The sequence below is a fragment of the Larus michahellis genome, chromosome 1, assembly GCF_964199755.1.
Source record: "Larus michahellis chromosome 1, bLarMic1.1, whole genome shotgun sequence".
Lineage (NCBI taxonomy): Eukaryota > Metazoa > Chordata > Aves > Charadriiformes > Laridae > Larus > Larus michahellis.
This window is the reverse complement of record NC_133896.1, coordinates 39,904,152-39,923,769: the sequence shown is the minus strand read 5'-3', so window position 1 is coordinate 39,923,769 and position 19,618 is coordinate 39,904,152. Positions and strand designations below refer to the sequence as shown.

The window sequence follows — 19,618 nt, the reverse complement described above, 5'->3', positions numbered from 1 at the left end:
ATACAGTATATACTTCTTCAGCCCCATCCAAATCACCTGCAGGTTTTAAGATTTCACAGGCAGCAAATTACACAAAAGTATAAAACCTTTTTATTAGACTTCTAGTCTAAAGAGATTCAATGTCATCTCTTTTAGTTACCCGGGTGTTTAAAAACCTCTCTCTCTTTTGCTTGTATTTTTACAAAATAAAGCAACTTGTAAACTCTGAAGAATCATATGAAAGGACAAAGTGGTGTAAAACTCCCCAAAACAATTGAATAGAAGGAAGTGCTCGTCACTGACTTTTTCCCCCTGTGAAGGCACATTTCCTTCCTAGCCTTCGCTTCACTTATCTGAGGTGGGTTTTTTTAAGAGAAGCATGGGGAGTTGCTAGAGGCAAAATGGATTCTTTATTTCACGTCCTGGTTTCTACCTGTCTTGCCTTGACATTCTCAGGTAAGTGTCTCTCCCCACTTCCCCTCTGCTGTATTGCTCTTTCTGACGCCGAGCAGAGCCCTCTGGGGCAGCTGGCGACTTACAAAAACCGAGTCACTTCTTCTCTTGGGTTCATACAAGAGGAATGGGGGGCAGGGCCAACGTAGCCCGTTCTGTTTAGATTTCTTTCCAAATGAAAATAAACTGTCTTCTTCTATGCTGTAGATACCTCTTCTGTTTTTAAGAAGATCTCCTGGTAGACAATCCAGGAGCTGAGCTTTGGGACAAGCTCTTCAAAGGGGAGATTCCTATTTTTTATTCTACTCTGTGAAACTCCCAGAGCCAGGAGCTTTCTGTGATGCTTAGTTAGAAGATACCCAGATCTGTAAAACCAGGGGGATGACAAACCTCAGTCAAGGGAAATAAATATACATGTTGCATTTAGCACTTTGTAACTAGCAAGGCTGGAAATGTTTGAGTACTGAGATTATAAAAAGAGAAAAACGTAAACAAGATGTGGCAGGGAGGCTGCATTTGAAATATCCAGTTCTGTGTTCTGTAACAAGTACGGATTTTGCTTTGGTAACTTCAGGGTTTTTTGATGAATGCATTGTAGTTCTCCTTGCTTGAGCGTTTGGTGTTGATCTTTAAGTGTGGTGGCACAAAGAGCTCATCTAACGTGAATTAGGATGGTCACAAAACTAACAGCTAGAGGCATTGGAGTAAATCCAGTAAAACAGATGTACTTCCTATCAGTAAAGAGCCTCCATTCCTGTAACGGCACAGGCACTCAGAGGCACACAGATTTGGGAATATCCTCTTATATGTTTTCTTCAGAAACACTAGGAGTTTTACTAAAACAATTTCCATGCTGTAAATTATATTGTAAAAAGACTGTGTCATAAACCATGAAAAAGACTGAGAGCTTGTGTAGATGTGTGTATGCTTTCAAGCAGGGGAAGTGGGGTATTTAGAATTGGTATTTAAAGTTAATAGTTCTTGGATTCCTTTCATATCCAGTTTAATTTTTTTCATTCTTGTATGTCATGAAGGTCAAGGTGACCTTTGCCACAGAAGTTTGCTTTTTGCGTTCTCACTCTTTGCATTACCAGTACTTGTATCATGTGGGTTGTCCATTTGGGTTTTTTTAAAATAGGATCAACACATGGAAAGTTCATGAAAAGTTCAACACATAGACAGTGGGAAGCGAGATTTATTTGCTGATATGCTTTAAATCATCAAGAATTTGCTTTTTGTTAAATAACCGTGTGTAATCTATTGCATTTTTCTGGAATTTTCCTCTTCCAGAAGGGTTTCTGATTATCCATGTCCAGAAACAGCAGTGTCTTTCAGAAAAGAGAGGAGTCATTATGGAAAAGTGCAATATGACCAACCTCAACCAGCAGTGGCAGTGGACGGCAGATGACAGGCTCCTCCATGTGAAATCCGCCCAGTGCCTGAGCATCTCTACACGCTCTGCCCTGTCATCTCGCAGCATCATCGTTGATTGTCCCCAGGCAGTCAGGTGGACTTGCCAGGAGGAGGATGGGCTCCTGAAGGTGGCCAACAGCTCTCTCTTTCTCACAAAGCAAGGTCAGAAGGTAATGGCCAAGCAGAGTAAGAAATACCTTCATACTTGGATGCAGCTAGAAGCCAGCGAGACGGGAAAACCTGTTTATGTAAATCTGTGCTCAAAGCAAGGTGAGCTACTCCTTCAGGGAAGTATCCTGAAAGTTTTCATAACAAAAATGTCTCTTTTATGCTAACTTAAATGTTAAAAATTATGATATTTTATTCATATAGAAAAATGTTTGTCATAGTTGAAAGTAGTTTAAAGAACCATAAAAAGAACAGATGAGATGAGTGCTGTTGTTCTCACAACTGGTGGGGCTTTTAAGCCATTTTATATTTTCAGGATGTCTCTCCTTTTCTCCACTCCCAATCTTGTCTCATTTCCTTTTTCACTTTTAAACAGAATCGTGGGTACTAATTCCTAGTACTTTTAAAAAATATGGATGTATAACAGTCCTTCTCCTCCCCATTCATTTTATCATACAAATCCAGATTCAATCTGTCAAGAGCAAGAAGACATCTGAAAATCAAACATTTGCACAATTATTTCTCTGATTAATCCAAATCCATGATTAGAACAGACATGGCTTACACATTCACGTGTTTACACGGTGTCACTTCGCACTTAGATGCAATATATATGAGAACACTCAAAATCCTCAAGATAATGAACTGAATCAAAAATCTCAGAAATTCTTGCAATAGCAGTTTGAGGTACGTGGGCCTGTGCACATACTCATAGATGTGTTGATATACCTCTGTGGTTATACGTTTCCATATCCATAGCAAAAGGAAGGTAGAACAGTTTGAGTGCTGCTTAATAACACTGTCCTTGATATCCTGTTGTCAATCCTTCCTGACAGTACTGTTGACATTCTTCTTGCGCACTATTAAGCAGTTCGTCATGGTAAATAAGAACAACCTGCAGAGTTAAGCTTTTTATTGGGGAACACACAATTTATTCTTGTCTTCACAGGATTTTAAAAAAATGGTTTATGACCCAATACTTTTGCACATGGCCAACTTTTCAGAGTGTTTAAAACAAATCCGTGTTCTTTCTAACCGTTCTAAGCACCCATTCATTGTAAGGCAAAGTACCATTTTTTTCAGCAAATTTGCACTTGCAGAACTCTACTCACAGCAGCAGGACTACTCACCTGAGTGGAGGTCTGACAGGACAGCTTGCAGATTCAAGGAATGGAAAAGTGGCCAAGATGCCATTCCAGCCCTCCCATATATTTTAGGGATTAAAAAGGAAAAATTGTTTGAAGTCCTGTGTATAGGGTGAGTATGGCTTGCTTATTCGAAGACACCATGAAAAATTAAGATGAGGTACGCAGGCAGTGTTATTTTCTTTAGATAGCTGGATGAAGCGTGGCCTAACAAAGTTAAAGTAACCTTCCATCCTTTTCTTGATCATCCTCAGAGGAGAAGCAATTTAAGACCAATGAGTACTAAGACGGTTATCATGGGGTATTAAAGCACCTTCTCACCTATTTACTGTGCTCAGTCCTTTAATGAATTTACCTTAATTTTCCTGAAATTTTCTCCATAGGCAGGCCTGTAGATCCACTTTAAGAGTCTCACTGTGTCAGTTATCTCCTTTTTGACAGCTCTGGGAAGCTCTGCTAAGAAATCAACAGGACGTTATACTCCTCAATAGCTAACTAAGAATTCTAGATATATAAGAAACTCATAAAGAGTTGAAGTAGTGCAAAGAGATTAATTTTCTAATAATAATAATAATAACAACAACAACAATAATAATAATAAGTAGTAGTACAAGAACAAAATCTAATGCTCACAATGCTGGTCTTGACATCCATATGCATGTCAAAATTTTCAATGTTGAATGCATAAAATTCGTTTTCCAAGAACATCTGTCTGCTTTCAGTGAAAGCAGCAATGGATCAGCCTAAAATAACATATTCAGTCTATATTTAGCTAAGATAGTAAAAACTGAGCAAAGTCTTTGGAGCTAAAATGGCTGTTTTTCTACTCCTTACTAACACCATATTTTGATATAATTTACCCTTTGTTTTCATAGTACTCATAAAAATAGTTATATTTTGGCAAAGGAGTGACTCACTGAATTGCATCCCAAACATCTTATCAGCCCAGATATAGTACAAGCTCCAAACCCAACAGCTGCAACTACCTTTTATTCTGGACCTAACTCAAGTGCCAAGTGTGATTTTTCTGAGCCTGCATAAAGTCTGGGCTTGGATTTGGATTTCAAATCAGCCATCTGAGATGTGTTTGGATATACATTTTTTTGCTACAATCCTGACCTAAATGACTCTTTGTGGAAATCAGGATCAGTTTAAATATGTACCACACCTCTGTTCCATCAGGGATCACTTTAAGTCTGACAGCAGACAGTCTTTCTCACACAAAGCTGTGATTGAATCTGGCCTCTGGCTGAAACAGCTAACATGAAGAAGGGACACGAGGTATCAATCTCCCTTGAGATGGGGAGGCTTCAGTTCTCATCAAATTCATGAGGAGATTCTGGGCGGAGAGAGGAATAGTCTGTATAGTGATGAGGTCTTCTTTTCACTAAGCGTCTGCTGGGTCAGAGCTTCTCTAAGCACAGGACCCAGGAGAAGGGACGGGAATGGAAACAGGGAGGAGGAAAACATGGGGGAAGTGAAGGGATAGAAGGCTGGACAACTGAAAAGAGCAAAAATTGTTGCATCCAAGTAACAATTGCAGAGCAAACCTCGTCTCCTCTTGTATGTTTGGAAAGCACCCAGAGCACTGCTAATGCTGACCCACTAACACTGATGTCACTTCTGAGTTGTGTAAGCAATTCTTAAAAGCTTCTTTTGGTCTGGGTAGGTTACTTTCAATAAAATATCCAATTAAGAACAGAGGTAATGCTATGTGGCACCTCGAATATTACCAACAAACTTCAAAACCATTGCAGACCAACAATTATTCACTCAGTGGAGAACGACTTCAAATAGGGAGACACAAGTCCAAGCTGTATCCTGCAGTTATTCACTGAGATCTAGAGGCTGTCACACAGCCTGTAGAGCAGTCTGGATGCAGAAGGTGACATCAACTGTTTTGTAATATGGTGCTCTGCATTGCATTTCTCTCCTACCATATCATACATAGTAGGGACATCTCCTGAAGGAATTGTAGCTGCAAAACCCTAGAACTGTGGATATCAAGGCAAAGCCCCATTCAAGAGAGTAGCTGATTTTGTGGAGGAGAGTGTTTTTATTACTTACCGTTATTGCCAAATACTTAAGAACCATAGTGGGATCTACAAAGATATAAAACAAGTTGGACAAGGAATTCAAATAGCGTCTTTTTATCTCTTGTTTTGTTTGCAGTCTAAAATAGACAAAATATCAGATACTATGTATGAGCCAAAGCCTGATGTGCCGTTTGATGTTCAAACTGTTACCTCCACAGTCCTTCCTCCTTTTCTACCCCAGTTTCTGGGCCTCTATATTCTCTTTCCTGTGCGCATCTCTCTTCCCCTTATCCCATTTCTAGTTTGCCGCCTTCACATCAGAGCCTGAGCTTACTGAGTTCACATCCCACTGCTGACACTTCAGTGGGTGTGATGGCTGGTGGAAGAGACTCAGAGCGCGCTCCGAACCACTGGACCAGCAGTAACAACTGCAGAACAGGGTAAAGGAAGACACGTGCATCTTCTTGGCACTCTTGGGAAAGCAATCACGTTACTATCTCCAGGCTTTAATTTTTCCATGCCTTTAGCGTTTGTAATGACTGCAACAATCCATCCGTAAGTTCACAACAGGTTGGATTTGTGTGTGTGTAACCTTTACAAATTTCTCCAGGAAAAATTAGAACAGTGAGAATATTTTCATTCCACCTTCAAGTTGACCCAAAACTTTTTTCCTAAAAAAAATTCACTCAAACAAATTTTTATCTCCCTGAATTATTATTTTATAGGACTTTGTAAGTAAAAGAGTTTCTTAACATCTGTGTGAACCCATGAAATACCAAAAACTACTTGAATCTTCTTTGTTTGGTCAAAGCTATAAATGGCTGACAACTGTTGCTCAGCTCCACCTGGAAAATGAAAGGCATCAAATGTCAGATCCTTGGACATAATTACAAGACCTTGTACACAATCCAATAGCACACTGTTGGAAGCACAAAGATAAATGTGTTCTTACATTTTGTAAAAAGAAATGGAAAAATCTGCAGTGTAGCCTAGATCTTTTGTTCTCATAAATTTTCAAAGTCTCAGTAAGCCACAGCGCAGAGAGTATAGAACAAAATCAGCTCAGCTACTTTCATAGGGAAAAAATGGAATGATATGAACAGCTTCCCAGAGCAACCAGGAGGATGGCAAGTCCTGCTTTATTATTTCATCTTCTGCTGCAAGTGCTAACAAAAGTGCCCGTTCCAGACAACTGTACTGGTAATATTCACGATTACGTTCTCTCCCTTTTTGTTTGTATGGATCTCTGTGTAGAAGCTGGAGTGGGTTTCAGCTTCTACGTATCTAAATGTAGGGGACTGAAGGAAGGGCTTATTTCAGTTGTGTCAACATAGGTGCTTTTTGCCATTTGAGATGCTCTGGGTCACCCCACCTGACCTCTGTCTGCCTACCCAGAAAGACATAGCTGACCCAGTGTCCCATAGGTGCTATGAGAGCCCTGAGCAGATGCCTCCGATGCCGTAGGGCAGTTCAGATTACACTAGGTAACTATGTTTAGGCAATTGAACCAGGTCCTAGGTGTCTACATAGTAGCTCCTGTTCTGAGCTTTCTTCAGTAAAGATGTAATCCATGGAGTTAATGGAGTCTAGATACCTTTCAGTGACCAAAAATCCACTTCGGGGTGAGCTGGGGCTATCCAGAGTGTCAGAAATAGGGCTGATAAACCGATGATATTATCACTATAGTTATCTGGGATGTTCTGCTAGGACTGGTGCTGAAAGTTCAAAAACAAGCAAGAAAAAGAGCAGCTCAGGATTAGTCTGGAGTTTGTAGACATTTGACCTCTCTGACATGAGATACAAACATTGCTAACTTCTACAGCATTTCAGATAAAGAAGGTGACGTTTTTTCAAGTGGCATAGATTTTGCAGTTTTTAAAAGGACTACATTGAATGGCAAAGAAAGGACATTTAGTGGATTTTGTTCTTCTGTCACACTCCTACGTACAACAGAAATCTGAATTATGTTTTTAAAATAGAGTCTTTGTTTTTGCAGTCTATTTACAAGTAGTTAGACAGCTAAAAAGACAATTCATTTTGTCCTGCACATGCAGAGATCTTAAAACGACTCCTTCCAGTTTCAAGTCTTACTGTCAGCGAGTTAGAGGTAGTCTTACGGAGTATTTCTTCTTATACAATAGATATCTGATTCCTTTCTGTTTCATTAGCAATTCAGCCTTAGTTTTCTGAAACTGTGCTTTAATAGGTAGGTAGATAGGTGCAAGCTATTGCAGAAAGCTGCACCATGCCAGCTCGTCTGAGTCTGAAGGCAGCACTGTGGAGTTCTCAGTACTCGACAGCTAACCAGCACTCGTACTCATCCTACATGCAAAACGTATGGATTTCCTTTCCTTGTAAGCAGCCTGCTGCTGTGCAGATGGATGCAGTCTGCAGGACACCCCATGGATGAAATATGCGCTTAGTCAGAATGTCATAATTTCTCCTGGGTGTGCTACTGATGATTACAATGGTATGTTCACACGCTGTATATCATTCAGCCACTAGTGATCAGCGTCAGTGTCAGTGCTGCAGTTCTGTTCCCATGAACGGTTTAATGACTGATTTCCAAAGAGACTGCTAGAACAATGCTAAACACTTCTGAAAAATCCCACTGTTGGGATTTCTGTGTACTTTACTGATGTCCAGATGGGAGGTGAGTTTTTTCTGGTTTAAAAATTTGGAGCTCAAGTTGTGTATAAATCTGTTTGCTTGGGTCTTATAATATGCAGTTTTCTTTTATAAGTGCCTGCTATTAAAGAAGGGCTATGAGGGTCCTTATGCTGGGACCATAGTGACTTTCCTTAGAAAAAGAACGTAAACCTGGATCCCGATTTTCTTGAAGTGAGGGCAGATATGAACCCTATTAGTCAGTCCAATGTAGCATACATGGGAAGTCCTGATACGTATATCCGAAGTTCCGGTGTGGCATAGTGCTTAGCACAAGCCATTTCCACCCGTAGGTTACAGGTAAGAGACTGTTGTCAGTCTTTGCTGGGAAAGATCCTTTAACTGGAAACCCAGGGTAGCCCTGAGCTTAAAAATAGGAGTCGGGTTGTGCAGTGACCAAGCACTTGTTCATGGTACCTCCTCGGGCTGGTGGAACGTTGCTGAGGACCAAGCGTTTTGCTTCCAGGAGAGTCGAGCTCTCCCCTCCGCTCCCGCACCAGGAATGCTGGTTTTCCCCTGGCTGCCGAGTCCCGTAAATGTCGCTGGCGGCACCAGCTTCCCTTTTATGGAGCAGCAGCTTTCCTGAAGCACAATTGCACTGGAACGCAAACGTCTTCCTGTTGGAATTGCTGCTATTTGTCTGTAAATAAATCCAAGATTTTTTTTTTAATGTGTTTTTGTTGGGTGTGTAAATCTATATTTAGGAACCCAATTGAGTGGCCTTTTTTCCCAAGCAGCTGCTGACCACTCAGATGTACTTTTGTTTAGCCGTCTTTCTATCAGTAAGCTACTCCCTGCTGAACTTGGAGATATCTCAGAGGCAGAGAGCCAGCAGGCCTAATTCTTTCCAAGTCCTTTGGGCTTCTAGTTGCCTTTCTAGTTGCCTACTGCAGACTTTCAGAGACCCTCGACTAATGGGAGATCTGCAGGAACAATGACTGACATGGAATTTAGGCTGAGGCTGCACTTGTGTCAGCTGATGGGTTTATTTCAGCAGCTGACGACAGCTTGAGCACAGGGCCGCCCCTGCCAGACTCTTCCCTGTCCTTTTGGTGGGGGCCATGAAGGTACGTGAGGTAGGACCACAGCAGACTCGGCACCGTAGGCGCTCTGCAGGGGATTCTGCAAACGCAGCAGCATGAAGGTGATGGTGCAGTGTTGGACCAGACCTGAGGGATTGACGAAACCCTCTGCGTGGGTATAAGAGAGAGCAGAATTCGATCTGTAGTACTGTTTTCAGTGCCTCGATTTGGAAAAATATTTGATCAATATTTTTTGCAATTAAGTGGAGACTTGGAGATTTTTATTCCCAGAGAAGCACAGTTAGATAAAAGGAGGGAAAATGTTTAATCTGGGTATCAACCCATTCCAGCAAACAAATCCTTTTCAACCTCCAACTTCAACTGTGTACCAGGTGAACGCACTGTGCTGTTGGGCACAGGAAACGCTTGCATGACGGTGTCACTTACAAGGGTTTACAATCTCACTTTTTTTTCTGGATGCAAGTGACAGTACTGCAAGTTTCTTTATATAAACATATTAACATATATATTTACATGTACTGAAAAAACCCATCATGTTGACTTCATAGAAACTCACCCACTGATCCTTTGGGTAAAAAGTAATCACACGTTGGCCGGCTAAGACATCATAATTGCGCACCAAGTAATTACATTTGGAAGCTTCTGCTGCAATTTAACCCAGTCATTACATTATTTTTTTTTTAGAGGGTTTGTGAACTAAAGTTGTTACAAATGGCAACCAGCCCAGTGGCTCAGCAGCAAAACAAGGTTCTGTCATGCTGGAGACCCCAGTTCAAGGACAGACAAAGTGTCTTGGGCGTTGAGCCAACGCACACGAGCTGCGCTCCAGCAATGGCAGGGCAGCTTTTTGTGAGGAGAAGGGGCCAGTGAGTAATTCCAATCGCTTCGCCTGAAATGTGATGCTACCAGATGTAGAGGCCACAACAGCTTGAACCCTGCCCTCACAGCCACAAAGAAAGGATATTAAATACATACCAATGGGGAGGAAGAGCCATGAAAATGTGGAGGAAAAATGTGTAGTAAAATCTTTCCTGCGCTCTAATTGCAACTTTGGCGTTCTCTGAAGGATACGTGACTAAAAAAGCAAATCCACCATTATATTTGCAGACACTTCAGTTAACTGATACGATTGTTAGCTGAACCTTGGAAAGGGAGCAGTCAGGGGTTAGCGTGGTCTCTGCATGGGACTGATTTAAAAACGCAAGAGGAATGTCCCATGTGGGCACAAGGAACTTACCTTGAACAAATATTATCTTGAACAAAAAAATTATCTTGAACAAATTATCTTGAACAAAGCCATATTTTGAACCTACACCAACAAAAAGCAGATGAGAATCTGGCCCATGTACTTATAAAGGGGGCGGGGTTGGCCATATAAAGCTGAAACTGTGTGCTGTTTGATAGACTCAGCAAGTGAAAAAGCTATGAGTGAAAACATTGTGCTGTTAATGACAAAGTACAATCTTTCTCTTCACTTCAGAATCACTGATGGACTGTATTTAAAAATATGGTATGAATGTTCAGGGAAATTAATTTTTTTCTGCTTTTGTTTTGCACAAACTTTGGTATTGATGCAAAATGCAAGTTTGCACAAACTTTGGTATTGATGCAAAATGCAAGTTTGCACTGAAAACAGAAACCTATAGAACTGACAGGCGCACTTAAACTACTTAGGAGTCACATCAGCCACATTTATTGGCATCTAAAGAATTGTTTATAAAAATGTAGAGCCGCTTTTAATTACTTTCCTTTATTTGTCTTAGATCTCCAAGATGCAGACACTGCCATATGGAGTACTAGAACTACATCCCCCCCTTTAAACGCTGTTACCTCTGGGCCTGAAAATCTGCTGAAGAGTAGCACAGAGATGTTCATCAGAAATGTGACTGAGCACTTCAGTAAAAATCTCATTGAAAACCTTTACTTTGACTTGAAATCTGCAGTAACAGAGAAAGCCTGGATCCCAGCAACTACTCTTCAATACTCTAGCGCTACAGAAGAGGTAAGGCAGAAGAATTATTGATTGATTCTTATTAAGCCTGCTCCACTCTGTGGAGCCTGATAGCTATTACAGGTGGATGTTCCGTGAACTGGAAAAAACCAGCTACAGGACTAAGCTTTGTTCTTTATTTTGGCGAGATACTTTCTTCATGCTGATAGTGCCCTTTCCTAGAAGCACAGCTGCAGAAAAACTCTGCCTCTTCTGTACAGCCCAGTCCTGGTGTGCACAATGCATTGGGAAAATCTCTCGGCATGAGGGAAATGCTCAGGATACTTGAGGAGCAGTGGAAAGCTCATGGATGTGGGAGAAGCTACAGGGGCCTGGGTGTCTGCTCTCTGACTTAGGCTCTGCCATCTGTTTGTTGCACGACATGAGGGTCTAGCTCTAATTACTCTCTAAGAATCACAGTATGGTTTATGACCTTATTTAGGATAATTGAGTCCTGAAATTACATACATGGTTGGCAGATTAAAGCAAGTGAAATCTGAATGCTTTAACTTACCTTACAAGGAACCCTGTCCTTGACCCTGGTGAGCTTATCTACTGACCGATAGGCAGAGTGGAGACACGCAGCCGCTTCTTGATCTCTGCTCTCTCCAACCACAAACAGCCCTGGCAGGGGAGGGGAACGGGGATGCCAGCCCCATCCATAGGTGCAGCTGACAGTGGGCATTCAGTACCGCCGCATCAGTTTCCACTCTCTTTTTTTTTTTCTGTGTGTGGGCAAGGCACAGTTAAGTGATTTGAGAGCAAATCTGGAATCGTCATCGGCAAAAAGCGTACGATAAAGCATGCAGGACATTATTGGTCACTGCATCGACATCAACAGCGGTTTAGAACTGAAAATCCCTAAATTCCCTGTGGCTTCTTGTCCAGGAGACCACACTGCATTCAGTATATTGGGGCAGGCAAACATATTGTTTCAGTTACTACATTGGGTGTCAATGTTACTCTGGATGAGACTAAGAAATGTGTTTTGTATTTGGGAGGGCTGTGGACAGAGCAATCTGTACAATCTGGTATGAACAACATCAGTAGAGACAGGAAGAAAGGAGAAGTAGTGTCACCCAGGACTATGTTGACCCAAATAACCAGCTCGAAGGTTTACAGACCCTGACACTGCTGTTCTGGTGCTGCTGAAGGAAAGGGCCTGAGCTGATGATGGATGCACTGCATCCTGTTCCACAGCTGATGGAGACGGTTCTTTTAAAATAGGATTATTCTGCCTTGGTGCAGGCAGGCTGAGCTAATTTCCCCATGCCCTCTGTCCAAATGCATACCTCCTGCAGAGAATTCCAGTCTCCAAATGGAAATGTCCTATATAATATAGTATTATCCAAACTGCCAACAGCACTCCTCCTGAATAATCCCAACAGTGCTAGAGAAATGGCACCTTTTGAACTGAAGCTACTGCCTCCTGCGTTCCTACCCCAGTTCACCTCCTGATTCAAATAAGCCGTGCTGAGCAAGTTGCTTAGGTCAAAGCTTTCCAACCAGAATCCTGGGTGATAAGCACTCTAAGCATATCCATGAAAAAAAAAAAAAATCATTAATATCTGTGCCTTAGAGCCTCCAGACGGGTCTGGACATTTGAATCTAGATACACCAATTTAGACATGCAAACTTAACATCTTTGGCCTCCATCTCTCAGTTTCCCTGTCTAGAGTGGAGTTAAAAACATTTTAGTCAAACTAGCAGGGACGTTTAAAGGATTAACCAGATTTAACATGATACTTTGAAAACACATCGACTAGACTAAGTAAGCGCTGAGTGCTGTTTGGGAGACAACACCTCCTATGAACTGCATCTGCCCAGGCTAGGTCCTCTTCTTTGTAGAAGTAAAGCCTTGATGTTATTTGGCTGTGAGCATACCCATTTTGGGGGGGGGGGGCGCGCAACAGTGACACTTCAATCGAACAAAATGTTTAGTTTAGGGCAGCCTTGGATTTCAAGTAAAACTGCAGCTTGCACTTTCAAGCCATGACAAAAGCTATGCAAAGCCCATTTCCTCTTGATTAGAGAGACAGAGAGAGAGGCTGGTGTTAAAAAAAAAAGAACTCAGGAAACCTTGGGAAAGTGTCTGAAAGGGACTTTGGAGCCTGCTATTAGAGACACATCCGGCCACTCCCAAAACTCACTTCCAGTCCTTTTTTTTTTTCTTTTTTTTTCTTTTTTAATTAATTTCTTGGCTTGCCACACAGATCGGTAAGCGTTAAAGGCTGTGTGACTGCCGATTTGCTAAAAGCCCATTTATTCAATACCAATCTGGAAATAATTATTCGTATCATGTTGGCTATTCTATATAAATATCTTGTCACCAGTGAATTGTGGACCCCTCCTGTTTTATTCCAGTGCTGGCACAGACGTCTGTGTCAGACCTTGCCCTTACAGCAGCTTTGTGCTGGATAATGTGCAGAAGGAAGTCTCAAAACCCTTAATACACTGGTACTTTCCTACTATTATAGCAGAGTAGTTTCAAAGATTTTACAATAGCAAGAATAAGAGAAACAAAGTGGGAACTTCTAAATTATGGGCAACGCTGAGAAGGAGCAGCATCCCTTTTCTCCACACATTATCTTCTGTTAGCTGGAAGAGACAGACAGACATTGCCAAGGGTCTTTAAATTTTACTTTGTAAGTTCAATTCCTTTCCTGAATTTTAAAAGTTTGCACTGTTGGGTTCCTTTCACATTTTACATTTACTTAACTAATTTACACCTATATATCTGAATTATATCTTCCCTGCAAATTCGGATTATGGATGTTTTCAAAAATCCTTACAATGTGAGCTCCACTTTCCAAGAAAAGGCAGGTTACTCCACATATTGCCATTTTCAGAGAGGGGTTTGAAGTAATCCAAACATCCCGATAAGCCTTCAGATTTGCTCTCCTCCAGTGCTGGAAAAATATTGGTGTGGTTTATGCCATTAGGTCCAAAAAGCATGATCATCTAAAGATGAATTTACACTGTCAAACTCTCTGACCTTGAACTGATTACAAGACACCTATGTCATTTTAGTCCCAGTTTAGGTCTAATACACACAGACACACATCATGTTTTCCATCAGTGGTTCATTTATTAATGGTACTAGCTCTCTGGGGCACGGTCCCTCCTTTTGTCTGAAGTACGTAAAACATCTCTTCCAAGGGAGAACTTGTTCTGCAATTCTTACGAGAATGGCATAATAATCAATATCATCATTTAAGGTGATGTTCATAAAGTTATTAATCATCCCAAGCTTCGCAGAGTAAAGCCCAACACTTTCAGCTCCATGTCCCTAGGACCGGGCATGGATCTCCACGGGGAGAGATGAAGCTTTCCACAGGTGCAGGTACCACCCACGAGTGCTCAGACCTTCAGTTTCTGAAGAATGAGAGCTAAGGTTTTTCAAACATTTGTGTCTTGTTTGACAGGCTGATGCACAGAAAAATCTTACAGCAGCAGCTCCCCTAAAAGGCAGCACCTTTTTCTCCCTAAAATGGGGCAAAAGTAAAATGGAAATGGTGAATTTGCTTGGGGTGCTGCTTTTAAAAGTTAAAATCCCACACGCATCATGCAGTACAGAAAGATGCAGAAAAGTGCCATTCCCGTTGAAGAAAAGTCAAATTCCTCCCCTTTATCCAATCTCAAATTTACCCCATGGCCTCTAGTTTATTGTCTGTTTGGATATCTGAAGGTCCAAAACCCTTCTGGCTATGTTTCTTCTCCCTTACGCCAACCCACATATACATATACGTGAGTTTTAAGGAGCTTAAACATAAACAAGAAGGGAACGGACACGCATGACAGAGATGGAGAGCTGTGCAGCAGCTGCGGCCGAATTCGGAGTTGCGCGCAGCTCGTTTGGGGCAGCCTGAAAACAGGGTGACTTTCTTGCTTTCCGTGGCGTGTGTAATTTTAGCTTGGGAGTTATTCAGGGGATGCGGGAAGGAATTGTTTCAAGGACACAAGCCGATGCGGAACAAAACAGAACGCTGAGATAACTTGGCCGCTGACAGACGGGCTTCTACTCCGTCTGCTGTGGGCAGCAGCTCGGCATCGGGCTCTGCTGGGAGTCTTCTTGCTGCAATACCTCCGGTCGCGGTGCCGCAGGGAGAGGATGGAGGCCTCGGTGGTCTGCATCTAACCCCTAAAAACGTCTGCGTTTGGGACACGGGAGTTGGAACGGTGGTTTAAGGATGGCTGAGGCCAAGAGGAGGGTGGGCCAGGAGATGGGGTGACAGGCGAGGAGAGGTGGGCATGAAGGCAAGGCAAGGCGGCGTCGAGCGAGGTGCGGCCGGCGTCCCACAACAGCATCACCTGAGGGGGCAAAGGGCCCCCCCAAGAGCCAGGAGGAACGCGGGGAAAGAAGCCCCGGGGAGGAAGCGGAGAGGAAGGGATGTGGGGTGGGAGAGGAGCTGGGAGGAAGGTGGGACCCACAAGGAGCGAGGGACGGCATCCCGGGACCCGCCGCCCGCCGCCGCCCCCCGCGCCCCCCGTCCGGGGGGCGCGGGGGGCGGCGGCGGGCGGCGGGTCCCGGAGGAGGCGCGGGGGGGTTGGCCGGGCTTCACCGCCCGCAAGAAGGGGCGAGGAAATCGCCTCTTGATTGCGGAAGTCGGCGGGAAGGGCTCCGGCAGAGTCAGCCCGGGTCAGAATGGCAGCCTGGGAAGCAGCGGCCGCCGCCTCCCCCGCCTCCTCCGCTCCTCCTCAACCGCGGGCGGGCGGGCGACGGGCAACCCCCCCCCCCCACACACACACACCACCACCGCCCCCCCCACCCCGATACACACACACCCCATCCCATCCCACCCCACCCCGGTGGCCGGGAGGCGGCGAAGGCGGCCGGGGTAAGCCCCGATCGCATGCAGCAAGCGGGCGGCCCGGCAGAGGGCTCGGCCGCCGCCGCGGGGAGCCCGGGCCGGGGAGCGGGGGGGGCCCCCGGGACCCGCCGCGGCCACTTCGCTTCTTCATCGCCCCCCCACCCCACCCCACCCCACCCCACCCCGCCGCCTCCCTTCCCCTCTTCCCCTCCCCGCGAGGGTTTTCGGGGTTAAAAACTATCGGCGATGCTGAGCTATGGAGCGGGATTCGCCTTGTGGACGGCGTTGGCCCTGACCAAGGTGAGCTGTGCCGGGGAAAGGGGGGGGGCGTGGGGGATAGGTGCGGGGGTCGCCCCTCGCAGGTCCCAGCCGAGCCCGAGGGGGTGGGCACAGGCCGGGTTTGCCCCGCACCGGCACCGCACGAAGCGGGGCCGGGGGTCGGGGAGGCGAACCCAGGGAGAACGCCGGCGCTGCCCGGCGGCTCTCCCCGAACTCTCCCCGCTGTCTCTCTCTCTCTCTCTCCGCAGGCCGCTCCGGGGGAGGCGGCGGGACCGGGATGCATCGCCAACCTGACGGAGCGGCGGGTGGCCGGGCAGAGCCTGCGGCTGCGGTGGGACGCCGCCGGCCGCGCCTGCAACTTCAGCCTGAGCGGGCGCTCCGAGGACGGGGAGGCGGCTGGCTGCCAGCCCGCCCCCGCGGGCAACGGCTCCTACGGCTGCAGCCTGCGGGGCCTGCAGGCCGGCACCTGGTACCACCTCCGCATCGAGCCGCTGGACGGCGGGGAGGCGGTCAACATCTCCCTGCAGACAGGTAGGGGCGCAGCGCGGCGCCGCAGGTGCTCGGGGGCCGGGAAGGGACGCCGGGCTTCTCCTTCCCGTCCCCCCGGGTTCGGCCGGCTGTAAGAGGAGGGGGGCGACGCATTTACAGTTACTGTAAACCTACAGTGCTTGCTGAACATAGCTCTCCGGCGCTTGAGGTGTCTTTACCCCGCTGCCGGGCATAACCACTGCCTAAAGTTAAGCCAGCAGGCTGGAAAGGAGACGGTGCTGTGCAGAGACAGCAGGTCGGTGCTGGGAGCACGTTTCTGCCGCTCCTCAACCCCTTCGGCTGCCATCCAGCAGAATGCTTTAAGAAGTAGTAGCCTGTAACATCCTTTATGCTCATGCAGACCTATTGGCTTTGTAGTTCCTCAGGTGACAGCTTATTTACTGTGTTTAAAATGCAATCTATTTAATGGCAGGTAGATCCTGTTCAAGCACGGTTTACTGTTTCAGCCCATTTCTATACTTTTATTCTGTCTAACCAGAGTCTAAAAGTCAGAAAGTAAGGCTGAAGCTTCTTGCTTGTACGTTTTCCTTGAATACAACCAGTGAGGTGTTACGATGTGCAGTTGCGTGCGAGTGCTCACAGTGTCACATCCATGACTGGCTGTAAAAGTGTTCCAACAGCCTGCCAGGTTGCTGCCAAGGAAAGCCCGCTTTCTGCCTGCGTGTTTGTGTGTGCATGTGAACAACTGGGCATTTCACAGCAATGAACAACATAGAGCCACTGGCTGCCGTGGCAGAATTGGACTCTTTCTACCTGTATTAGCGTTTTCTTAAAGATGATGAAATATAGTATTGTCCAACGTCTGACTGGTGGTAACACAAGACTCAAAACAGAGATGTCTTAAATGAGGTCCATCATGAAATGCCTCCCTGATTTGCTCCTAAAGTCTTAGCTTTGGAGAGGTATTTTGCAGTATTAGTGTTGAAGATTGAAACAGCCAAATACTTAACAGTTACCGGTTCAGAGACATTGTTTACTGTCAGACCCTTTTACCTGCATTAACTGTACAGATGCATTAAATACCCTCTATTAGTTTGCTTTGGTAATTCAAGTTAAAAAAAGTCTAGTGACAAGTCTGCTGGTGTGATAGCTGTAAGGTAAGCTCAAGTCATGTCACTTGGTAAAAATGAGCAATGGTTTCTAGGCAGACAGTGATTTAAATCAGTGTCATACATCACGAGAACTGTTTTTAATATTGATGACTTTTAATTTGAAAATTGAAGGAATAAATCAACCGTTATCAGAATGACAGGTATAAATCACCATCGTTGCAGGATAGTAGAGATCTATTATTGAACACTTATGTCGAAGTAGAGAAAAAGATACCACTTTAGACCGCATTTTGATTAATGCATAATCATTTAGACAGGAACTTGTCATTTATGATTTTTTTTTTAATCAGTAAATAGATTTTGCAAGACTGTAAGATGATAAAAGTGATTGGAAGCAACTGCTGATTATAGTGATATTATGTAGCAGATGTCAGAGTGAAAAGACCAATTGAAGTTTAAGCTGAAATACTACAAATTAGTGGACCATAGTTGAAGTGAGGTTTATGTTTGGATATCAGAGATCAGTCAAAAGCGTGAAATAAGAATAGAGGAACCATGGAGGTTTCCTACAGACAGCTACTCAGATTGCTCCGTGGTTCCTCTATTCCCTTGATTCAATTACATCCATTGCATTGCTTGATCATGTTTAAAATACATAATTAGCTCCAAAACTTGTCAATTTATTTTTTTGTAAAGAACGTAACAGGGTTTGTTATGCCTGTCAGCAAGCCATGTTGTACTGTCAATACTGTGCATTTCAATGCAGAATGAGGGAGGATTATTCCTCTGTACGGTTCCACTAGGGGCAGCATTTTAAACCAGCTTTCTGGAAACTCTTTTTCACCTGTTCCTTTGTAACTTGATGTCAGTAGTTTTGTTTTACGATCTACCGAGCCTGAATGTCCGTAGGCATGTGATCCTGGAAACTATCCTGTGAATATGGAAGTATGAGCAATATTTTCAGCCGTATTGTAAACAAAATTCCCACCGATTTGAATGGTAGCGGAACTGAGCTATCATGGGCTGTCTAAAAATATGATGCCTGACCATGGTGCTCAGAGAGGTTCCCTTCCTGAGTCCTTTGTCTAAGAAAGATGGGCTAAGCTGTCCTTTGGAGGTGCCCAGCTTTCTCCCCTGACTATACAAAGAGCCTAGGTTAAACCAGGCACCTGAAGTTTAGATGGTTGAGGGTAAATGAGAGGAATCCCATCTCACATGTTTACTTTTGCAAAATGAGGTTTTGAACATCTGTATCATCTTGATGCAATAAGTGTACACGAGAAAGTCTCAGATTTGTTTATATACCTAGTTCAGGAACTTTAACTTTTGGTCATATTTGATCCTGTTGAAATTTTCATGTACTTGCTCCTGTTCCGAGTTCACTTTTCATCATGTTTCTTATACAAAGTGCTGGAGTAGCTAAGCCCATAAAATACAAAATATTTTGTTAGACTTTGAGTGTGATCTGTTCTGATTAAGGACTTAGGGTGAAAGCGATCAATAATGTGTACCGTAGTTGCAGTTGTAATCTGAAGGCTTGGAGAGGACCAAATCCCTAACTTAATTTGACCTTTGGAGTATTTAATTTCACGTAAAAATCATAGTAATGACAATGAGTTAAGTCTATGGTGTTTGCAAGTTTGATATTCCAATAGAGTAAGTACGCAGCTCACCAAGACCGCAGAAACTCTCCAGTAACACAAGACCCTTCGTGAATCTTTGAGTAGAGAAGCAGGTTCTATTTCATTTGTGTATGAATAGATCTAAAATCTACTAAGGTATGGAATACTCGTACAGTAATCCACACTAGTCCACCAAGGTGGAGTCTGTTATTTATTCCTTGAGTATATTACTCAAGGAATTTTGATCTATGAGTTATCAATTTAAAATGGCAAGTATTTAATCCTCTAGAGCAGAACTGAAATACGTCCTCCAGAATGATGGAAAATACAATCACATATGCACTGTATAATCCAGGTATACACGGGCATGCAAACACACATACAGTGTTGGCAGTTGTGCTATTTTGGTAG

The 19,618-nt window shown here is 44.1% G+C and overlaps 1 protein-coding gene across 4 annotated transcripts in view; it reads left to right on the top strand.

Annotated features, from left to right (window-relative positions):
* The first annotated feature begins 336 nt into the window (after positions 1-336).
* Positions 337-19,618, top strand: part of PTPRB (protein tyrosine phosphatase receptor type B) — a 60,227-nt gene continuing 40,945 nt past the window's right edge. For 3 of the 4 annotated variants that reach the window (XM_074573212.1, XM_074573203.1, XM_074573191.1), the window contains exons 1-4: positions 337-435; positions 1,723-2,115; positions 10,668-10,906; positions 16,233-16,515. In XM_074573212.1, coding sequence (XP_074429313.1) covers positions 381-435; positions 1,723-2,115; positions 10,668-10,906; positions 16,233-16,515 — 970 coding nt within the window. In that variant the 5' untranslated portion in view covers positions 337-380. Of the gene's footprint in view, positions 436-1,722; positions 2,116-10,667; positions 10,907-15,829; positions 16,006-16,232; positions 16,516-19,618 lie in introns of those variants that run through there. The other variant, XM_074573220.1, reaches the window with a different exon arrangement.